Genomic DNA, 21,610 nt, shown 5'->3' with positions numbered 1-21,610 from the left:
TTTTCAATATGGGTTTTTTTATGCACTTCTTTGCTGTCCTAGAAAGAAAAACGTGCTCCAACCAAAATCTAACCAGAGGATAACTGGTTAAGATACACATATCACTCTTCTACGCAAATAAAACTTTTTGGCAAGTGTAGGATTTTGCAAGCTTTTATAAAATTTCAAACTACAGAAAGTTCAACTGGAAAAACATTCAGGTCAAATGGGACAAGGTCCTATTAATTCCCAAATTATTTTTTAAGCCAGCAGATGGAGCACAGCAAGGTATTTAGTATGGTTTCCTTCTGTACTCTTCCTACACCAAAAAGGCACCAGAGAGTGAGGCAGGCCCTGCACTGGGGCTCTGAGGGCAGAACCACTGAGCTGGAAAAACTTGTGGTCACTTTGCTCAGATCCAGTTTATCAGTCTAGAACCTGCACAGGAAGAAGGAAGTTCTTTTTCTCTCAGGCTTTTGGTATTTCTGGGAAAGCAATAAGGATAATGTTCATATTACATCAGGTTCAATCATCAAGGCTAAACAGGAATGAAGGAAGTTTTGGGGGGCTAGTTTGTTCTTCACTGCACTGTCATTTCTCAATCCGACTACGGTCAGCACCACTGATAAGGAGAAAGAATGCAAGCATGTTACAGGCAGAGGTTTCCTTTCTTCCTTTTCATCTGCATGATTGCAATTAGTCATAAGCAAGCTAATCTGTATCTGTGGCATGCTGAGTAAGGCATTGGCTCAGGAGATACACTTCTAGTCCTGATTCAGCCACCAACTGCAGACAGAATCCAAAAACATCATTTCATGTCTCTGGGCCTCAATTTTTTTAATCTGAAAAGCAGATACAGGCATCAATCTCTTGAACAAGCTGGGTTTTGAGATCTACCAATGAATGGCAGAGTGCAAGAGCTAAAAGTTATTATTTTGCTATTAAACAATTGAATGCTTATAGCACAATCACCATAAATAGAAATTATTAAGTAGCTCCTCTTCTACTCATTTTTCTTAGATTACAAGACTTATTTCCTCAGCATTTTTCCCAAGCCCTTCCCCTAGTCTTTCCTGGAACAGGTTAACCATAATTTTAACCTTTTGAGTGACAGTATACCTTAGATTGCCAATGAAAGGCAGAGTGTGAAGAACCTGTGGCAAACATTCCTATGTCCCAACACTCCTAGACTTCATCTTGAAAAAAATACATTTCATGCAAAACCTATCTTGAGAGAGGATCATTTGTCATAACTGAAAGACATGCAGAAGCTCAGTGTGTTAAGCAAAGAAAAAGAAATGCAAGAAAAAACAGCCCAAGCATAGCTCATTCTGGTAGGATCATGGGTATGACTTATATTTGTGTTGGTTCCTGCCAAAGCCAAACCAGGTGCCACATTAAGTCAAATAATTCTGTCACGATGCACATTAGCTGATGGCATCCCTTTATTTTTGAAGAAAGCCAGGCATGAATATGAGCAGCATGGAATAAACCAAAGAAGTTCAAAGGGAAAAAAATAAATCAGTATTTATAAAAGAAAGCAGATGTACTTCATGTGCAAGCCAAAACCACAACTGATTTTATCAAATACTGCAGCCCTATATTCAAACCATATCCCCTTTGCTGTTTGATGTATATATTGGTAATATACTGAAGGCAAAGCTGAAATAGATTCTGTCCTCAGCTCCCACTCTGAAAATGTGCTGTAAGAATTCAGTGCAAATTCAATGCAGATTCAGAATTAATAATCAAAGATACGTGATGAATAGGTGAAGAGTAAAACCAAAATTTGAGCAGATTTCTACAAATCATCAGAATTCACAAATCTATGTTCAGTTCATTTGTTACACACTAATAACAAGACTGCTCCACACAGCCTGTGAGGGATTAGACCCTGAGCTTGTGTAACCTGGCAGGTCTACTGGGGCTATGCAAAGTATTATCTCATAAGAAGATCTGCAAATGTTTTTAATTATTTTTTTCTACTTATACTAGAGATATGCTGTTATGAAAACTTCCCACTTGCCATATAAAACAGGTTCTCTAAGACATCTGATGTGTACATTAAAAAGTCCCACAGTGATACTGTGTGATACTGTAATGACAACACAAATGTCAGAAAGAAGTATAAAACACTATACATAAACAGTGATGGGAGCTGAAAGCTACCCATATAGTCAAGAAATACCTCAGAATCAGAGGCAGACAGCTTTGCAAAAATTTATAAACAACTCTGCACAGTAAGCTATTACATTCTACATTGTATAAAGTTTTATTTAACTAATGCTTTATACTAATCTGTATAAGGAAAAAGTTTTTCTTTAGCAAAAATAATTTGATTCATAATTGCTCATCTGTCATCAACCTTTCTCAATCTCAAAACAGAGAATTATATGAAGGAAGAAAATGCTTAACATCAAGGAAAAAGTGTCCATTATGAACATTGATGTCACCAGTGGGAACAGGTTGATTGATACAGGTGATCTTTCACCATAGGTGGATGTGGGTCATGTTCTCTGCATCAAGATAAAAATAAGTATGTAATGAATAGTCTATTGCATTCAATACTTTTATTTCTCAATTATTTCTCAAATATTTGAGACTATTTCTCAAAATAAAATGTTGTCCTAAGTGGAAAGTTTAATGCTCACAAAGGGTTTATTTTAATTCCAGGTGATATATATGTTTGAAATTTAGGCAGCTTTTCTTGAAAGACAAAATCTTGTTTTACCTAAAGAAGGTGATAAAAATATAAATACATATTATTTTAAATTGACTGGCATCTTTCAGAATTGGTGTCAATCACTTTTATGAATTGATTACATACTGAGTTACTTAGAAGTAGACTCATTTCCTTTCTTCACAAAGAATGCACTGACTATGGGCAAAATTAGATACTTATGGTGTACTTGTAGTATTGCCAGAATACAAACTTCCATCTGGGTTACAGAAGTCACAGGCAGTACAGAGAATATAATTTTGCATTTTCAGTGAAAGAGGATCATTTTATCTGTGTGAAAGAATTTCATAATCCTTACTACCGAAAGGAAGTTTGACTTTAGGAACAAAAAATGCAAATATGTAAAATACAACACCCCTCTGAAAAGCATGAATCAACTTGCTGAATTATCTTGAGCAATAATATTTATTTGCTTCGTCAAAGGTGTTGTGGGGTCAGCTGGTTTTGGCACACTTCAGAGAGAACGTATACTATACACAGATGATCCCATGGAAGAAACAATTGCTTCCCGCATGCTGTAAGAAGCTGTGCTTCATGTGAAAGTTGTGGACAAAGCTGCTCTTATGTTGGCATGCTGTGTTAAGTGCATTATGAAGTCATAAGGTTACCCAGAACATCTATTCCATTCCCCATGCAGAATTTCCAAGCCCTGTACATTTTCTGGCTCTTCATAAACCACACAGTTAGTGTCATGACAAGTTAAAATGCAGGGAAAATTGCTGCACATTGTGAAATAAAGAGAAATACAGACTGTGAGAGACTGAGCAGGCAACATGAAAGGAAATAAAGATAGACACTTACATATCCGTCATCACAAGGGCTCATAGAGTAATATCCCTTTATAGGCAAACAGACACACATTAAAATAAAGAAGATTAAAAAAAATAAGTTAACAGAAATAAATCACAGAGAAATGCACAGTTAAAAAAAAATAGAAATTAGCTAAAAATTAACAGACCATTGGCTTTGAAAAGAAAAGTATAAACACGTTCTCCCAATCCTCATACTTGCATGTCTTACAACTGAAATTGCTGCATCTCTCTTGTGACATATTTGGAAGCTCTCCTCTAAACACTTGGCAAACTCACCTAGTCTGCACATTGTTCAACACTGTCAGGGTCAGAACAGCTACACACAAAGCACTGACAAATTGACAGGAATATATCACCTGTGCTGCTCACTCCACTGAAGCAGCCAAGAGAGAAACCCTGAACATGGCCTGGATCAGAAGACCTCAGCTCCTGAGAAAGCACCTGCCACCATTCTCCACACTTGCTTTGACTGGAGTTTCTGACCAGCATGTAACAAGGACTTTCAGCAATGTATCAATTCTTCATCCCAAAAGGTTCCAGGGATAAACTAAGAAAGTCTCTGGAGGGAAACCTAGGTATGCAGTTACTAAAATAAAGAATGGTGCTAATTCATGGTTTGAGTAGTTCAGTACAAAATATGCCATGTTCTCCTTAATTAGACTAAAATACTTAGAACAGCTTTGTATCTAAAAGAACAGTCTTAATTAAAAATAAAAGTACACAGTTCAACACAATGAAATAAGACCAACATTAATTATTTGTCTTTTTGTGCAAACCTGCCAGTACTTACTTTGGAGGACATATTTGTACAGATGAATAAGCACATAAACACCCTATTTAGCAGGCTGCTCTTTAACAGAGCAGAAGGTGGGGATTTAAGAATAGGTCAGAGCAGCAGGTCTGACAAGCTGAAGAAAACATTTATTTGAGGAGTTAATAGATTCCTGACTTTTTAGTGCTCCTTTGGATAGGGAAATGATGTGGGTAATGGTAAATTTGAAAAGGATACTTTCAAGTACAGTAATCTATTACAGGACTATCACAGTCCCTTATATTTTTAACACTCTTGAGATAAGTCAAGTTTTAATTTTTTTTTTTACATTTTCCTTTTCTAGTCTTGATTTATCTGGTGGATGAGAAGCAGGAGTTGTAGTTTTTGATGCCTGCATTTTTCTGTTCAATACACATCATGAAGCCAAGAGGATTCTGGCTTTTTATCACAAACATAGTACATTCACACTCCACCAAAAGTAGCACAGGCTCAAGTCTGAAACCCAAAACCAGGTTTTTTTGATTGAAGTAAGGTGTACACCTTCCTGGATTTTGGATTAGGGATAAGGTAATAAGGTTCTCTGAGTTTTGGATTACAGGCAAAACAGGAACTGCTTCTTCAGATGTGCACTTTCTGTCAATAGTAGAGATGGGTGTAAACCACTGGAGAATCTTTCTGTGACCTGAAAGCTGTGAAGTTGTTCGCATGTATTGCACCTGTGTCATGGAATAGAATAAATGCCCATTATGTTTTTGCAGCTTTTCATTCTGATTATATTTACCTGTAGCTACAATTAGGTGAATTAATGTCCCTTGCAAGTTTTGGGTCTCTTTTGCTACCACTCTTGAAGTTGTGGAAAAGTAGTGGGATGTTTTTTTTAAATTCTGTCACTGGACAAAATTACCAGCTCATCTGGACAGTTAAAATGTCGCTTACAAACTGTGAACAAGGAAGATTTTTTTTTTTTTTAATTTTTGGGATAGTTGTAATGACTACTGTGGGCTCCTATTTTTCTTGTCATGACCTATTCTTAAATCCCCACCTTCTGCTCTGACAATTCTCTCAGGTTTCTTATCTCCCAATTCAGGACCACACATGTCAAATGACATGATGGAAGATAACATTCAACTGCAGCTAAGAGAAAAACTTTAGGGTGAAGCAGAGCTTTAGAGGCCTTGGAAACATCTCCCAACTGTAACAGTAGTGTGACCTCTCTTCCACTGCACGCAGCAGAAGCATCCTGTTAATGGACTGTAGATCAGGCTCATCAAGCTGACCCAGGAAGTCACAGAGCTAGCAAGAGACATGGAGCTGTTCTGCAAAAGAATGAGATCCAATCCAGCTCACCAGAGAACACGGAGCTGACACCAGAAGCCCTTGTTAAGTAAGATTTCAGGGTATGATTACAATGGAAAACTCTTTCGGCTGTCATTGCCTCGGGTCTTAAAGCCTGCTTAGTAAGACTTGCCTCTGGGATTTGTTCTCCTGATACAAATTTCTTCCAATTTGAAAGGACAGGCCTTCAGCCATGGTGGAGGGCAAGCCAGGAAGCTGATGTTTGCACATTAACAGCTGATACAGGTCACCTTTATTGTAATTTCAAAGCCTGAGACCTCACAGCTTTCTACTACACAATATGACTTTCTCCAGCATTAAAAGTTGAGCACAATGTACTGGGAACAAAATCAATTTTGCATACAAATAATGCTACCAAGGATATAATCCAAGGTATACTCCTTAATTTCCTTGGACAATACTTCATTTTGGTCACAGTACTCATATAATCCTCCTTCCCAGTGTAGCTAAAAACTACCAGTGTAGCTGATTTAACAAAATATATTCCAAAGTTCAAGTACAGATCTCAGAGAATGATGCAGTTTTAGCATTTTCTGCTCTCAGTACTTGACCCAAAACCCGGACTGTCCCCTGAGCTGCATCAGTACAACTGGCTGTGAACTCAAGCACCTTCTCTTTCCAAACTATGTAATGCATGTCCACTCATACCCATACATAAATAACAGTGGTAGAAATTTAAGGCTGCATGACAGTACAAAAAAAAAAAGTAATTTCCTTGCTAATCATCCCCTTTTTTGCTCATTTATTTAGAGATATTGATCCAGCAGAACCAATTTATTTCAAGGCCTTGTTCTGACATTGGTGATGTCAGTGAGACAGGATCATCCAGAACAGTCAAGGTGAATTGGGGGGAAAAAAAAAACCAACAACCAACAAACCACCATATTTAACAGTCATTGACTGTTTCTTACCTACAGAATGAGGTAAGATGATGGTAAGGTAAGGATGAAAAAGTAGCTGCCCCTCTGCTAGTCTCTTCTCTCTGTAATTATGCAGCTGGCCCTTACAGCAGGAGGTTTGTGAAATGAACTAGCTGGAAAGACCATACTCTAGTGCCTCTAAGTAGTTATGGGCAAAAAATGAATGAATCTTCCAACACAAATCCAGCACAGATGCTGTGAACTCGTGCTACTACTTAGTCTGGGTCACAGTGCCTCCAGCTTTATTCCAAAACTTATGCAAAAACCTGAAACCACTTAAGGGTAGAACAATAACATCTGAGTGTATAACAGTGAAGTACTTGTATCCTTGAAGAAAAAGTAATGGCATGCCTGAGTGGCCTAGTGGCAAATAGTCAGAATTTTAGTTCATCTCATCTGGCTTCCTGCATCAACAAAGCCAGGGAGTGGTTAGAAATATTCTGGGATGAGAAAGGAATCTCATTTTTCTTTTCATAAGACAGTATCGAGTCTTTCTTCTAACATTTATTTGTATTTCTATGTTTGCTATTCATGTATAAAACCAGAAACTTTTACATGGGAAATAAACAAGAAAATATGATAAAGAAGGGACAAAAGGATAAGATGAGGAAACCTGATTATGATGCAGTTAATGTCTATATGCTAAGACTGTGATTAGCCCTCCAAAACTTGGCTAATGCCTCAGAGAGCCTGTGTGGATTTGCCTATAGAAACAACATGAGAGTTCAACCACAGTAGCTGCTAGAACCTCAATGTCAAGGCATGACCTAAACCACTCTAGAAACCCTTAATCTAAACAGTCTCGGGGCTATAACTGGACTGGTCCTTCACTAGAGAGCTTGGCTCTCACAGCCACTACCTCAAATAGTGTGGATAAATGAGCCACAAAGTCACACAGAAATAGTTCTGCTAGCAAAGCCTAGTATAAAAACATACAACTGTGCCAGAAGAACACAGCTTTGCTCAGGTTAACCTAGAGAAGTGGGACAAAAATTTACTTCCAGCAGGGAAAAAATCCACCACCAACATATCCTCTTTCTCTAACCTATCTGCATAGGTGGAGACTGTGTCAAAGTAGCCATGGTGCCATAAGTATAGTAGCAAAGGCACTTTTGGAGCAGAAATGCTTTTAGACACACTTTTAGGGAAGCAGAAATCAGAAGCTTGCATAAGGATGACACTCTTCCCTCTCCTCCTTTCCTAAAAGGGACTGGAGGATCAAAGTATGATAAGAAGAATAGAAATAATAAGCAATACACTAGGCAAATGGAGCACCTTGAAAGCACAGGAGAACAAGAGAAGTCTTGATGCAAGCAGAGAGCAGGAACAGAGAGAAGAGGGCACATGGCTGTACAGAATGGGTGATCTCAGTACAGGCAAGGAGAAACAAACACAACCTCAACATCAGATGGCAAAAATACAGAAGACTACTGAGGCACCTAAAGCATTATCTCAAAAAGTCACTGTCAAGGAAAGAGCAAAGTCCTCTGAAAGTTGTTGGTTAGAAGAAAGATGGGGTGGGAGGGGGGACATTATGGGATGGGAGATGAGATAAGCTATGGGTATGATATAAATCTGAGGAGAGGGGAGCAGCAGACAGCACCTAATATTGAGGGAGCAGACAAACAGATGCTGGTTCCTCCCTGAAACCCTGAAACCTTTTGGCAGCTTTTGCAGGCTGCATAAGAGTGCACCTCCTAAACTCATGGCATGTCAGAGAAAGGAGTTCTGACCATTAACAGGTAAATGAGGGCATTTAAAACAGCCTGAAGAGCAATGAGGAATAATACTTATCTCTGAAAATATTAGCATGTAGAAAAGGAGCATTTGTATTATCTCCTTATCTTTCTGTAGCAAACTTTCAAGAAGAACAAAATGTACCCATAGCATCATCGTTATTAAAAACCTTGGCTAGAATAAGAAGCAGGAATTTTATTTTCCTCTGCTTTTCCTTTGACACTTCACTAAGTTCTCCTGCTACAAAGTTAAGTACACATGAATGCCTGCCATGGCAAAAACAACAAGCACAGTTCATGATTTTGGCTAGTCTTTGTAGAACAGTGGTACACAATATTTTCTTAGTAAAACATTTTGATGCACTTTTATGATTAATGCTTATTTAAAGCATTTTGTTAGCATTTTAACAGACATAAATTTTACTGTCCTCACAATAACAGAATTAACCATACTTACACAGCTATAACTACACAACCAGGTCATTGACCAGCATCTGAGATCAACAAAACAATGTATTGCCATATTCTTATACAAGCTTGAACACATTATGTTTTGTCTTTCCCATTACAGAACATTTATTGTTCTATATGTAGCTTAAGTAATATTCTCTTTTAAGACAGTTACAGTAAAAATCCCAAACATTTATACTTACAGTTCCAGGCCTCGTGAAGTCAATGTTGTGTGCTACAGTTTGTTTCAAATGATTGCTAAACAAGCAAGCACAAACACTTTGAATATACTCAGGTGTAATCTAAAAATTAGGAAACAAAATGAGAACATGATTACATAAAACTTACACTTTCTAACAGACAAGTGTTTCTATATTAAAGGCTGTTTCTTTGGGTTTTTTAAAGAGTAAGAAATAACACACCTGAGGCTCACTGACACAAGCACAAGGTATACACTGCAACTACCATTCTGTACAGTAATTTTAAAAACTGTAAATTCTCTGTATCTGGGAGTTGTTATGCTATTCACAAGACTAGTACTTAACACTTTCAGAGAGTCTAGGAGAAAACCAGATTGTCACACCTCTATTTGCATACAAATTTTTGTGAATCTAAAAGTTCAAAATCAAATCGAACTAAAAAATGAAGCAGTTTTGAGCTTGAAACAATGCTGACGTGTTGTTTACCTAAAGAGTAGAACTTACACAACTGTCTTGTACAGCAGAGAGAATAAATATGAATTACACAGAACAGAACTTTGTTTTTCAATACAAAACATTTCAGTGGATTTAGGGTTTTTGTTTTGGGAAATCTACACTTCAACAGACAAGCTTAATTTCAGGAGAGATAGTACCTTCCCCAGAAGAGAGACCATAGGACTGAGATTATAGAAATGTAATTAGGGACCTTTCTGATATTCCCAGACCTTCAGCAGGACAATGAACCCCTTCAAATTCGGAACGCTGTAACTTCAATATCACTTTTTTCAGTACCCAGCTCCACTTTGGATTCAGAAATGACAGAATCCAGGATCCCTAACGGAAGAGCACCCTCAGCTGGACACACTAGGGAGGAACCAAACGAGTGCCCTGCACAAGGCTCTCAAAGGAGACTGAACAACATCCGCAGCAGGAGAGAACCAGCATCTGGCTCCCGACCACAGAGGGTATCTGGGTATCACCTGGAGAGCACGGAGGTGTAAATGGGAGGCAGCAAATGAATGACTTTGATTTTATTGCTGAGCAGATACCTTCCCTAATCTGCTGTAAAGCATAATCCACCCAAAAGCAAATTCTTCCCTGTAGTAGTAGCAGCAGTGATCCCAGAGCAGAGAAACAAACCATATGGTGTTCATGCTGATGACAGGAGGAAGGTACATACTGACTTTTCAGCAGGCAGCCCAGGAAATGCCAGGTCATTCTCCCTGCTAACAATTCACACTTCCTTTACAAGCACCTAGGGGCCACTAACATCTGCCATAAGAACAGCCTTCAGTTTACACAGAACTCATGCTCCCAGAGGAGCACAACACATGAAAAAGACAATCAACTTCATACAAAAAATACTCCTAAGAAAGTTGTATCATCTCCACTTACATACATGTGGCCCATTTCACATGATGAATAACTCATTTACTCCTATCTCCATGTTCCCTTTATCAATTAAATTAACAAGTCCAGTTTAGCAGAACAGAGAGCAAAGCTTTTCCTTACCAAAATTTTGGATAAGAAGATTGTTTCCCCTACTGTGGAATTTAAAACAGACGTGAATGAAGTTTTAAATACACAACAACTGTTGATGGGCTGGACTGCAATCAGTAATCACCAAAGTGCCCTCTAATAACTGCTGCTGCCAAAGCCCAAAAGAGGACTTGCACAAGAGATCTGAGATGTCTTGTGAGACGGTGATAATTTTTTCAAGATTTCTAAACCAGCACAATTCAACCCACTTTTTGCACTTCTTTTATCCTCCTTCACCAGGGCAATGGGAGAACAGCTCATCCAAAGTTCTGTGTTTCATTAGTAAAGAGCCACAGCTCTAACAGAAATGCTCATAACTATGAAGCTTAATTCACCCTTTGGTCTCCATTTTCTGGGGGGTGTGGAAGCAAGTGCACATCTGGGTCATGTCTTACCATCTTGCCAGTGACTGTGGCCTCCAAAGAATCCACCAGCTCTGCAGTGACTTCAAGGAGACCACGGTAGTCCATCTGCAACTTGCGCAATCGTTTCAGGTTGGTCATGTACCTGTGCTCACGCTTCACTAACTGCTGATGAAGATGTTGCACCATTTCTGTCAAGAGAATTATAAAAAAAAGAAATAGCATCACCTATTCAAACAAAAGGACAAAAGAACCAACAAGCCTTTTTACTGCTCTGAAGGGACAACCTCAATTTCTGAGGTGTGGAATTTGCCTACAAGGATAATTTCATGCCTCTAGCAAGATTCCATTTCATTGCAACGCCTATGAGAATTTATTAATCCTTAATTGTCCAAGGAACCAACTGCTTCACAGCTACAGTAGCAACACAACTATAAGGCAGTAAACATCACTAAATACATTTGTGAAGAGGATGATCCATTACTCAGTGGTTAATTGTAAACTATCGCTTGCTTTTAATATCCTAAGTTTCTGAAAATAACTCAAATTTGCATTTTCCCTTCACTGATAAATATTCTCCAGCAGCGAGTAAGTGCTGTGGATCCCATGTGATGTGAGCAGGATACTACAAAAACAACCTCTTGGATCCAAAACCTTCATATGAGACAGTCCTCAAGTAAACTTTATGAAAAATCCAAACTGACTCAACCTTCAAGGCACATAACAGATCTGCAAATTCAGGCTGACCTGCATGAATTGAATTCCATGACAGTGCCTGCACAAAGCACAGAACCTGCCCAAATTAAAACTAATTAGGCCCCAAATAAGTCAGGTACAATTGGGTAGTTATTTCTTTTTAATAAGAGCATGGGATTATTGCCTTCAGGAAAGTCCTGCACAAGGAAGAAGTGTAACTTCTGGAAAATAAAAATCCAAGAGACCTTTCTATTATTCAGTGAAAGTCTAATGCAACAACACAAAGCACAAAATAACAAAGAAACATATGTAACTCACCCTGGGAGAATACCTAACTTTCTGCCTAATTCAATCTACAAAAAGTAAATCTTCAGGATAAACCTACAGATAAAATAACTCAAGAGGAAAAGTAATTTTAAGAATCCAACTGGTTTCATATAAATCCCTAACTAGAAAGTAAATGCAGAAAGTCCAGTGAAAAAAATCAATGAAAGGTAGTTGGAAACCTAAGTTCTGTTTATTGAACTGATTTTTCAAAGGCACATGTTTCAAGTGTTACCAGCATCTAACAGGACTCTGTGCTGAAATTATTATTTCTAAAGGACCACAAGTCACACACACATTAAAGTGTGTATAAGCAGCTTACCTCAAAATGCAACACATCAGCCAGTCACACTTCAATGAACACATTCTTATTCAGGATATACTAATATGTACTACTTTAGGAGGTACTATTAAAGCAAAGTGAGTAAATAGGAACAAAAATCATCAGACAGTCACCAGAACAACTGAATGAGACATAAAACCTGGAAGCAAGGGAAAGGAATCTGAGGCAACTTACTTTCATCAGAACTAGAAAAGGAAAGCTGGTATGCCCTCTGTATGGAGTTCTCCACTTGTTTTTACCATGTTTCAGAACAGAACAGGTGTTTAATACAAATCCCACTAGTAGGCCCTTTCCCATTTCTAGTCCATACTTATTGATACTTATTGACTGCTTGAACCTTACTGAGCTCCAAAAGCTATCAATAGCTATTACCAAAGCTGGGGTCTGGATTTCCAAGGACTTTCTGCTATGCATCACTGGTTTCCCCACCCCTGCAGGTAAACCTCCCACTACTTTCATAGCCCCTGACAGTTTTACAGAACATCCTTACCACAGCCCAGTATTTACCTTTGTTGCACTGTCCACTCTCCTTCTGTTGCACGAGTAAAAGCAGATCAGGAAAATGTGCACCTTTTCAATGTTTGTTCCAGACACTCAGAATGAGAACCTCAACCAAGCCAGATATTCCTACTACCCCAGCAAATAGCAAGTGCCTGATGCTCTACAGAATACATAAATCAACAACAAATACATAAAAAATCTCGTAAGTGCACAGCTCACAATGTTGCCTAGGGACTTGAGATAATTCACTGACCTATGAGTGACCAAATAATTTCTAGAACCCTTAAAAGGCCTGGGAAATTTTCAATTAGTCACTGAAAAGGCTAATTTAAAAGACTAACAGCTTTAGAAATGCCAAGAAAGAAGTCAGGTCAGGTTTGTGCCTTTGGGTATCCTGTATTTATACATGGAAACAAAGAATGATCACATGATAAGCATGTAGGTTCATACAGAACTGTACATGGTCTTTATATTACTTTTTCAAAAGTTTATTTTTGAATGTGGAATATAAACAATGATTCCTGTCATAAAAACACTGAACTGCAATGCTACTGCAATTCTGCAATAAATCTTAGCAACACACTCTTGCAATAAATTATACTGCCTCTTTACAGTATTTCTAATTATCTGCAAAGCGTTTTCTTAGAAGGATACAAATATAGTGAGAAGCCGAGGAGTCTGTCTGGCTTTGAGAGCCAGAGACAGGAACGTTTCCAATCTTGTCCTTAAATCCAGTGTCCAAGAATCCTTGAAAAGAAAAACAAATAATGACAGTTATTCACCAAATATGTACACTCTGCAGAAAGTACTGCTTGGATCACAGCAACTTCCCACTAGTAAACAAGGCAGCCAGCACTGGATTTAAAAGATTTTCCCTTCACTGTTACTGATGTGAATGTGTTTGCTCACTCCCCATGAAAGCACACTGAAGTCAGAGGGGAGTTCAGCATTATTCCTAGATAAGAGTTCTAGAAACACAGTGTATCTTTATTTAAAGTACAAAACTGTCACATAGTGTTGGTGGCTTATATACACACACAACAACTGCCCTGAAAGTAAAAGCACCTTTAAAAGACAAGCAACTTGAGAAAAGGATAAAAAAATATTTTTACATGTATTAAATAGAGAACAAAATTCCTAATTTTGCACTGTTCAGTTTTCATCCTTTGCTCCTAAAAATACTGGGGAATTGTAAGTTTTGTCAATGACTGCTGCAAGCATCATGACATGACACTGGTGGGTGCAATGGTTCTAAAATAAGGATTCGGAGAAAAACAGCCACTGCCGGAAAAACAGACCAGCAGAACAGACCAAGAGCATTAACTGGAATGCTGTCCTCTGCCTGACGTAGTGTCTCATACTGACAAGGAAATAACAGTTAAGGGAAAAAGTCAAACTACACCTAGGAATCCACCAAATACTCATGTCTTCTATTTCAAGCCTCCAGTGAAGCTGGTTTCTGCTTGAGGAAAAGCCAGCCAGCGAAATAAAAGCTCTGTCTTCCAACAAGTAGCAGGAGCTCCCTAAATTTACTGCTGTATACGTATATGTTGCAAGCTGTTCTCACAGCTCAGATCTGCCCTTATTTCACCATGCTGGAGAGTGTACAGAATTTACTTGTTGCATTTACCAACTCAGTATCCAGGCAGTGGTGTACCACAGCACACTGTATATTACCAAAGGAACCTTGTCTCCTACAGAGAGGAGTGCATATGATTTTTCAAGATGTGTTACACAAACTGACAGGAACTCCAGCTATATAAAGCACCAGATGCCTGAGAAAAATATAAGCCATAAGAACTCTGCTTCATAAACCAGTGACTCACTGCTGCTCTTTCTCAAACATAAAACAATCTGTGTTTCAAGACTAACATGGAATGAATTGAACAATTCCCACAAGAAAATATGAGTGAGTGTGGACTAAGAGCTTGGACACTGGGTTACTCAGAATAAACCTGAGGATCTCGTCTGAGATAACACATTAAAAAAAAATGCTGCTATGTATAATTAAAAAAGAGTAGTCATACTCCATCTCTGAGGTCAACCAGTCTATCTCATTATTTATAGCTAGTCCCAAAGGAAAATGGCAGGACATGTCTTTTTTTGGTGTTTAACTGGAGCTCCTCATCAGCTGGTACATCCAAAGTCAGCCCTAGGGCAAGTATCACTTAAGCTTTGATTTGGTATCAAAAGCAGTGTGGCAGCAATGCAGGCTGAAGGCATCTCCTTGCATCAGAGGGGCTGCCACAGCTGCTCAGCCAGGCCAGCACAACTGTCCACATGGTCAGGGAAGCATTCAGAGCAAATATCTCTAAAAAATACCACACATGCTTCACAAACAAATTTGTGTAGGTATGTCAGTGTAAGTCACCACAAAACCATCTCTGCCACACAGATACTTACCTGGAAAAGTTCTTTAAAGGAAGGATGTACCATGGGGTTTGGAACAAATGGCAAAGCATAGAAGGGAAGAAACTCTGTAGTCTGGCTCAGTGCAGCTCCTTTTGTTTCCAGGTATGACTTGAAATAAGAAATCCTTTCGTCAAGTTCAGCTTTGTCCTAGGAAATAAAGCAGCATTTTTAATTTAGAAAACTACCATTCTAAATGCACTGTAAAGCTGGCAAACCCAAGTATATTAATACCAAATTTGAAATTCCAGTATATTTGTTATCTAAAAACCAGTATTTATTTAACTAGAGAACATCCTCTATGTTTTCACCAGTCATAAAGGAAAATGTAAACCAATGCAGTTGTTTCTCTCATCCAGGTCCAAAGAAAGAAGAGACATACAATTGCTTTTTGCATGTATATTATTCCTGTTCCCTTCAGGCTAGATTTTTAAAGAAAAATGCCATTGCTACACTCAGGAAAGAGAGAAAACACATACTTTAGACATGCTTTATTTCAGTGGTAAGTGCAGAAACAAAAAAAATCCACTTGCACAGCAGTGGGAAGTGGAGCTGGCACACAGAACAGAACAAAAGCTCCTTAGAGGCTGGAAAACAGACTCAGGCATCCAAATACCCCGGTAAGCAGCTGACAGGTGAAGGCCAGGAGCTATTAAGCCCTGGCTGATCTGGCTGAATCCAAGCTACTTAAATGTCTCTTCAGCATAAAAGTCCCATGTAACAGAGATTTTGTTTTATAACATAAAATAACACAAAATTTTGTTTTATAATATAAATCTTGGGATTTATATTTCTCAGTATGATATACTGAGCTGGTCAAAACTGAGCTTTGCCATTTAGTCAGAAATTATTGTATTTCAACTCACAGTTCCAGTCCAAACTTCAAGCAAACTAAATGTTTTAAGAATCTGCTATGATCTACAATTACAAGTGTGAAAGTATTGCCATTTTGGTATTTTCTAAGTTGAGATACTTCAGGAACTTTGGGATAAGGACAGCTCCAACTTCCATCTCTGTACTCCACAATACAAAGGATCTGGCTGAACTAAAATGCAGACTGTGGCCAAAACCAGATACATATTCTTGGAATAATTATTAGAAAATATCCCATCCTCATCCACACTAAAGGCAAATAAATGAAGTAAAACAAACAACAGCAATCTGAGGTTTGAATTGTGAACTAAACTTACAGGCTTTCCCATAGTTTGTTTCAAGAGGAAGGTGGCAAAGTAGATGTGGAGATAGAACTCCAGGTTCTGAGCAACTGGATCACTGTCAGGGACTGAAGACAAAATATGCTCCTCCCAGAGCTGGAAGAAAACTTTCTGATCACCATCTTCAAATGCTGCAAGCATTCCTTCCTGTGAAAGAGAAAGCACCAAGTGAAAACCCAAACACAGAAGAGCCATATATTCTCAGCAGTAGGTTAGTGAATGAAGAATTCCAGCGCCATCTGAACACTTCCAATTAAAAGTTTTATTCACAAATGCCCCACAATTCAATGACTACCCAAATATTCCTTCTTCACCTATCTTTAGTATCTTTGAGAGCCTGAATCAATCATCAACACAAGAAGCAAAGCCCACATTTTCAAGCATATCAGTAAAAACTTAAAGTAGTGTAAATCAAAATTAGTGCCTTGAGGTCAAAATGACTGCAGTTGTGAAAAAAAAAATAACTCCAACCCCAAACTTGAAGGTTCCTGTGCTGGAAAAAGACTGCCAGGAGACTTCTTCAAATAATCAAGAATCTGTTCAGACAATTCACTGTTGTAATAACTCACAGGGTGGTTAGTGACCTCAGTTTTCATTATTACTCAAAGTAAGTGTAAATGATGCATTACCTGAACAGGCAATGAATCGTCTGAGGAAACATCTGCTGGTTTAGGTAGTGGCTTCCCTTTTATTTTACATTCCTTTTTAAATACTTTCACCGTTTCTTGAAATCCAGCAAAATCCAAATACTGTAAGATAAAAACATGGAGAAACAACATTCGTTAGATGATTTATGCTTCAGTAAATGATTAATCCTATTTTTTAGGTGATTAATGCTTCAATGAATGGCCCATGAAATGGCAAAGTTTCTCTGCAGGATGGTCCACAAATGCCAAAGACTGCAAAGTGATAAACCCAGAACTGATGCTTCATGGTAGGAAAATACTGTCTCTAAACTTCCTCCTGCATCCTAGAGACAACTGAGTGCACCATCTCTGAAAGAATGATGCCTCTTGGTTTAGCCAGTCATTTCAATCAACCAAAGGAGAAAATTTACTGCTGGCATTTAATGGACATTGAGCCTTTTGAACTGACAGAGCATGACAGGAGTCAGCACAATTTCAGAGTGTAGCAACACTTAACCAGATAAATAACTCCAGAATACAGACCTCAGTTACAATGCCTGGCTCTGAATGCAAACACTGAGAAATTTGTGTTGCAATAATCATTAAAAAAAAAAAAAAGGAAAATAAATAAAGAGAGAAAACCAACCTCTTTCACTAGTCCAAGTAACTCAGCCTCATACGCTAAAACATCGCCCATTGCTAAGGGCTGCTGCTACTTCTCATCACTGATAAAGCTGGAAAATGGCAAAGAAGGGGGTGTTAGTGCAGAGCACAGCTGTGTGAGCACAGGGCTCACACGGCACGGCCCATCAGCCATGGCATCCCCAGAGGGTATGAGGAGAGACACAGGCAGGCAGACACACACACAGATACACACAGGCCCACGCTCTACCTGCTCCACTCTCACCTGCACCACATCCCGCTGCCCCACATCCTCCCTGTCCCAGTCCCAGCCCTCCCACATTCCCACCCGCCCCAATCCCTCTTGTCCCCCATTCCCCCTGTCCCCCATTCCCATGTCCCCCAATCCCACGTGTCCAATTCCTCCCTGTCCCCCACTCCCCCGTCCCAATCTCCCCGTCCCCCATTCCCACGTGTCCCAATCCCATGTCCCCCATTCCCATGTCCCCCAATCCCACCTGTCCCAATCTCTCCTCAGCCGCCTCCGGTGTCGCCCCGGCAACCGCGGCTCCGCCCCCGCGCCGCGTCCCGCGCACGTGACCGCTCTCAGCCAATCGCCACCCGGGAGCGGTGCGTCACGTGTCGGGGGCGTGCCCGCGGCGGCGGGGCGGACAGCGCCCCCTGTGGCGCGGCGGGCGGAGCTGCAGCGGCGGGCGCCGCGGCCTGGGGCGGCTGCGGGGGGCGGGGGGCGGATCGGGCTTTGCCATGACGAACGGCTTCAACCGGGGCTGTTGTGCCCCCGCTCCGCCTTGGGTAGGAAAAAGCCCTCCCGCTTGGAAGTTTCGTTTGAAAGAGACGTCGAGCGAGGAGGGCGGAGCTTTGCAGGGAGCGAGCGCGGCGGGAGGAGGCTGAACCCGGCCTTGGCACGGTGCGATGAGCTGTGCTGGGACCGCGCTGTCCGACAAGGCCTTCCCTGATGGAATCCCCGCCAAAGCAAAGGGGAGGATTGGCCAAGCCCCGTGTCGAGTCTTTGTCCCTTTTCAATTAACAGTGCTAATGATTTTTTCCCCACTAACATCAGGTTTCCAGCAAATGTTAGCTGCACGCTGTAGGACAGCGTTGCATGATCAGTCAGGGGCTGCCCGGGGTCTCGGTGTCAGAGCTGGTTTTCAGTAACAGCAAGGCATTCCAGCCGAAAATGGCAGGGGCTGGGAAGAGCTAGAGATGCTCCGTTAGAAAAAAACAATATGGACAAAACAGTCTGGGAACTGGGTGCACAGAAACAGCAGGACAGAGAGCTGCATCACCAGGAGAAACATCTCCAGTCCCAGCGAGCCTCACTGCCCTCATCACACCAGCACAGCTTTGGGGCTGCCGCCACACAGACCAATGGCCACCTGTCCCACGCCACCAACACAGACCAATGGCCACCTGTCCCACACCACCAACACAGACCAATGGCCACCTGTCCCGTGCCACCAACGCAGACCAATGGCCACCTGTCCCACGCCACCAACACAGACCAATGGCCACCTGTCCCGTGCCACCAACGCAGACCAATGGCCACCTGTCCCACGCCACCAACGCAGACCAATGGCCACCTGTCCCACGCCACCAACGCAGACCAATGGCCACCTGTCCCACACCACCAACACAGACCAATGGCCACCTGTCCCGTGCCACCAACACAGACCAATGGCCACCTGTCCCACGCCACCAACGCAGACCAATGGCCACCTGTCCCGTGCCACCAACGCAGACCAATGGCCACCTGTCCCGTGCCACCAACGCAGACCAATGGCCACCTGTCCCGTGCCACCAACGCAGACCAATGGCCACCTGCCCAGCCACTCAGGAGGAAACTGCAAAACCTCCAGGCCTGCAAGAGAAGCAAGCATCAGGTTTCATCTGTGAAGGAGCCCATGAACTCTGCTGTCTGATGCAGATGTTTCCAGCAAATTATTTTCAGCTGCTTCTTGTCCACCCCTGAACCCCAGATTTCATGCTTAAGCTAAAAATAAAAAAAGACCTTGATGTGAGGTTAAATTAAACAGAGAATTCGCCCAGCCCTGCAGGAGCTATCTCAGTTCCTCCTCTGGGAGGGGATGGTGGGGAGACAAAAAGTTAATCCATCTTGGTTCTCATTGACATGGAATGGAAAAAAAACAATGAAATGGGAGAGCCACCCTAAAACTGAGAACAAAGACACTGCACCAATATTTCAGGCTCTTTTTCCTTCACTCTGAAGGGGAAAAATTTGCTCCATGCCTCATCCCTTGCAGGTTATCTTGGGAGGAACAATGTCCCCATAATTTCTGCTGATAATTAACCTCGCCTGTGCAGCCATTCTTCCCTGGGTCACCAGAGCAGCTATTTATACCCTTGGCCGGGGATGCTATTGCCACCAAACCACAGTCCTTCCTCTTGGCCAACCCTGCACCAAGACAGTGGGCAGCGAGCCCAGGGTGTCCCCCCAAGCACTCTGCCCTGCTCCCCAGGACCTGCTTCACCTGGACCCTCACTGTGTAGACCCTCCTGTGACCATTTTCTGCTTATGCTCTGCAAACACAAAGAAAAAAAACCCAGACATACACATTGCTGAACCAAACCCTGTCAGGAAGCAGGGCCCACCAGACTAAGTGCACTGGGCAGAGATGTCTGGGATTATGGTCTTGAGTCACCTCTCTGCTATATGTGGGTAACACTCATTCCCCAGTGGCAGGGACACTGATGGCTCACCTGAGCACCTGCACAGGTATTTCTTCTAAGCAAAACCCAGAGCTTCAGCTGTGCAACCAGTGGCAGGAACTGGAGTATGGAGCTCAAAACTAATCTCCAGATCTGGGCTGCTGCCAGCTGGAGCGTTTGCCCATGCAGAACAGGATTTCAGAGGCCAAGTCAAGCCAGTTCCAGAGGCTGGGGCAGCATCTCCTCCCCAGACACAGAGTATGGGCCAGGCTAATCCCGCAAGTGCTGGGGAAACACATTGAACCAGGTCTGATCCAGCAGTTACTTTCACTGAGGGACCAAAGACCATTGCTTCCACATAATACCACCCTGGGCAAAGATCCACACCCTTGGCTGAAGGCCTTCAGGCCCATTGGTCCCATCAGAGATTACAAGCAAACCATACAAGCCTTGTACAATCCTGAAATGTCCATGATTACCAACTCTCCCATCCGGCCACTGCTGCAGGCTCAAGGTGGCCCCAGAGCTGGGCTGAAAACCCAACCCTCACCAATGCCAAGAGCAGCAAGCAAAGGAAGAGCCTGAGGCTGAATGGCATCTGGCAGGGGTGAGGGTGGAGGGTGCTTCAGCTGCCAGGATGCAGGAGATAAATGGCCAACATCATCATCATTATCAGCAGTGCCCACCCTTCACTCTGAAAGGCAAGGAGGAAGAGCTTTGCCTGGCCCTGGAAGGAAGGGGAGAGATAAGGAGGGTGATGGGGAGAGGTGAAAGGATGAGTCCACTGAATGCCTGCAGGGGAGGAACAGCCATGCTGGGGGGCTTAGGGCTCTCAGCCCCCTCCTTGAAGACCTCTTGTCTTGGGAGCTTTACCTCCAATATCTCCATCACCACTTCAGTCCCAGCATGGTGCCAAGCAAGGGGCTTGCACCCGAGTTAAGGAGTGGAAAAGGGAGGCTAAGGAAATGTCCAGGGCCTCCTGGAGGGACTCTGGGATCTGTCAGAGCAGCATGCTTTAGAAGTGATTTAATTTGCACAAGGGTTAATTGAGATGAAACCCATTAGTCAGGAGGGATAGAAGCTTCCTGTCACCCCCGCCTCTCCCTCTGGCAAAGTCAGGAGTGTTTAGGTCCAATTAGCCCCTGACAAACAATCAGGGTGGGTCCCTCTGCAGCATCCCCAGACGGGCCCAGGAGAGCAGCACTTCCTCAGCACTAATGAGTCACTGAAACAAATGACATTATTCAAAGCACTGAGCCAGTCCCGCTGTTATTGGCTTCATCTGCCCGAGAGAAACTGGTCAGGCGCCTTAGCAAGGGGAC

At 41.7% G+C, this 21,610-nt stretch overlaps 1 protein-coding gene across 5 annotated transcripts in view; it reads right to left on the bottom strand.

Annotated features, from left to right (window-relative positions):
* The window catches only part of ARMC9 (armadillo repeat containing 9), a 52,332-nt gene extending 33,214 nt beyond the window's left edge, over window positions 1-19,118 (bottom strand). The window contains exons 1-10 of one of the 5 annotated variants that reach the window (XM_038145216.1): window positions 18,119-19,117; window positions 17,626-17,713; window positions 16,983-17,102; window positions 16,330-16,500; window positions 15,134-15,289; window positions 13,385-13,477; window positions 12,737-12,761; window positions 10,900-11,057; window positions 8,969-9,067; window positions 3,521-3,556 (exon numbers count right to left, since the gene is read on the bottom strand). In XM_038145216.1, coding sequence (XP_038001144.1) covers window positions 3,521-3,556; window positions 8,969-9,067; window positions 10,900-11,057; window positions 12,737-12,761; window positions 13,385-13,477; window positions 15,134-15,289; window positions 16,330-16,500; window positions 16,983-17,102; window positions 17,626-17,676 — 909 coding nt within the window. In that variant the 5' untranslated portion in view covers window positions 17,677-17,713; window positions 18,119-19,117. Of the gene's footprint in view, window positions 1-3,520; window positions 3,557-8,968; window positions 9,068-10,899; window positions 11,058-12,736; window positions 12,762-13,384; window positions 13,478-15,133; window positions 15,290-16,329; window positions 16,501-16,982; window positions 17,103-17,625; window positions 17,903-18,118 lie in introns of those variants that run through there. The other 4 variants (XM_038145218.1, XM_038145219.1, XM_038145220.1 and 1 more) reach the window with 4 other exon arrangements.
* Between the last annotated feature and the right edge of the window lie 2,492 nt (window positions 19,119-21,610).

The sequence above is a fragment of the Motacilla alba genome, chromosome 9 (genome assembly GCF_015832195.1).
Source record: "Motacilla alba alba isolate MOTALB_02 chromosome 9, Motacilla_alba_V1.0_pri, whole genome shotgun sequence".
NCBI lineage: Eukaryota > Metazoa > Chordata > Aves > Passeriformes > Motacillidae > Motacilla > Motacilla alba.
The sequence above is the reverse complement of the archived record's forward strand: the minus strand, read 5'-3'. Positions and strand labels throughout refer to the sequence as shown.